The sequence below is a fragment of the Coenobita brevimanus genome, chromosome 37, assembly GCF_032717465.1.
Source record: "Coenobita brevimanus isolate Jiangsu-jjx chromosome 37, ASM3271746v2, whole genome shotgun sequence".
NCBI lineage: Eukaryota > Metazoa > Arthropoda > Malacostraca > Decapoda > Coenobitidae > Coenobita > Coenobita brevimanus.
In genome coordinates, this window is record NC_136990.1 from 1643373 (window position 1) to 1644774 (window position 1402).

The 1402-nt window shown below is 41.6% G+C and overlaps 1 protein-coding gene across 1 annotated transcript in view; it reads right to left on the bottom strand.

Moving 5' to 3' along the window:
- Window positions 1-1237: 1237 nt before the first annotated feature.
- Window positions 1238-1402, bottom strand: part of LOC145396384 (uncharacterized) — a 3078-nt gene continuing 2913 nt past the window's right edge. Inside the window, exon 3 of the mRNA XM_080269776.1 lies at window positions 1238-1402. This exon is cut by the window's right edge and continues 78 nt beyond it. Coding sequence (XP_080125902.1) covers window positions 1238-1402 — 165 coding nt within the window.

Sequence of the window (1402 nt, forward strand, 5' to 3'; positions counted from 1 at the left end):
CCAATATCGCCATACTCTGCATAAAGCTCCCTAACACCTTTTCCTAAGCGATTTATTTTGCTAATTACATCTTACTGTCCTCTTCTGCGTTACATAAATCCTTCCAATATCGCCATACTCTGCATAAAGCTCCCTAACACCTTTTCCTAGGCGATTTATTTTGCTTATTACACCTTACTGTCCTCTTCTGTGTTACATAAATCCTTCCAATATCGCCATACTCTGCATAAAGCTCCCTAACACCTTTTCCTAAGCGATTTATTTTGCTTATTACACCTTACTGTCCTCTTCTGTGTTACATAAATCCTTCCAATATCGCCATACTCTGCATAAAGCTCCCTAACACCTTTTCCTAAGCGATTTATTTTGCTAATTACATCTTACTGTCCTCTTCTGTGTTACATAAATCCTTCCAATATCGCCATACTCTGCATAAAGCTCCCTAACACCTTTTCCTAAGCGATTTATTTTGCTAATTACATCTTACTGTCCTCTTCTGTGTTACATAAATCCTTCCAATATCGCCATACTCTGCATATGTAACGAGGATATTAACCAGCCATATCCAGAAATAAATCGCTAAGGAAGAGATGTTAGGGAGCTTCCTTAAAACGAGAATTCCCTAACACCCTTTCCTTAGCGATTTATTATTACGGTATGGCGATATTGGAGTAATTTAAGTGACAGAGAAGAGGAGAGCAAGGTACAGTAAGCAAAATAAATCGCTTAGGAAGAGGTGTTAGGGATATATATTAGTTGGAAAGAGAAGTGTTAAGAATCTTGAGTTTCCTTCGCTCGTTTGTTAAGAAAGCTCCCTAACACCTGTTCCTAAGCGATTTATTTTCCTTATTGCATCTTGCCTTATCGTAAAGCTCACTCAAATCGTATAAGGTTCACTAAAGCCCTCCAAAGCTCACTCAAGTCGTATAAAGCTCACTCAAGCCGTATAAAGCTCACTCAAGCCCTCTGAAGCTCACTCAAGCCGTATAAAGCTCACTCAAGCCCTGTAAAGCTCACTCAAGCCTTGCAAAGCTCACTCAAGTCTTATAAAGCTTACTCAATCCCCACAAAGCTCACTCAAGTCTTATAAAGCTCACTCAATCCCCACAAAGCTCACTCAAGCCGTATAAAGCTCACTCAAGCCTTGCAAAGCTCACTCAAGTCGTATAAAGCTCACTTAAGTCGTATAAAGCTCACTCAAGTCATATAAAGCTCACTCAAGCCCTCTAAAGCTCACTCAAGTCCTAAACAAAGCTCCCTTTTTCGGATCAGGGTCAAACAACATGGCGATAATGTGCGAGTCATCGGCGTCCACTTCTGCGTTTAATTTCAGCCATTCCACAACGCGATCGTAGCTCCCTCTCCACGCCCTCCACGCCGCCTCCTCACGCCCCTCCTCCTC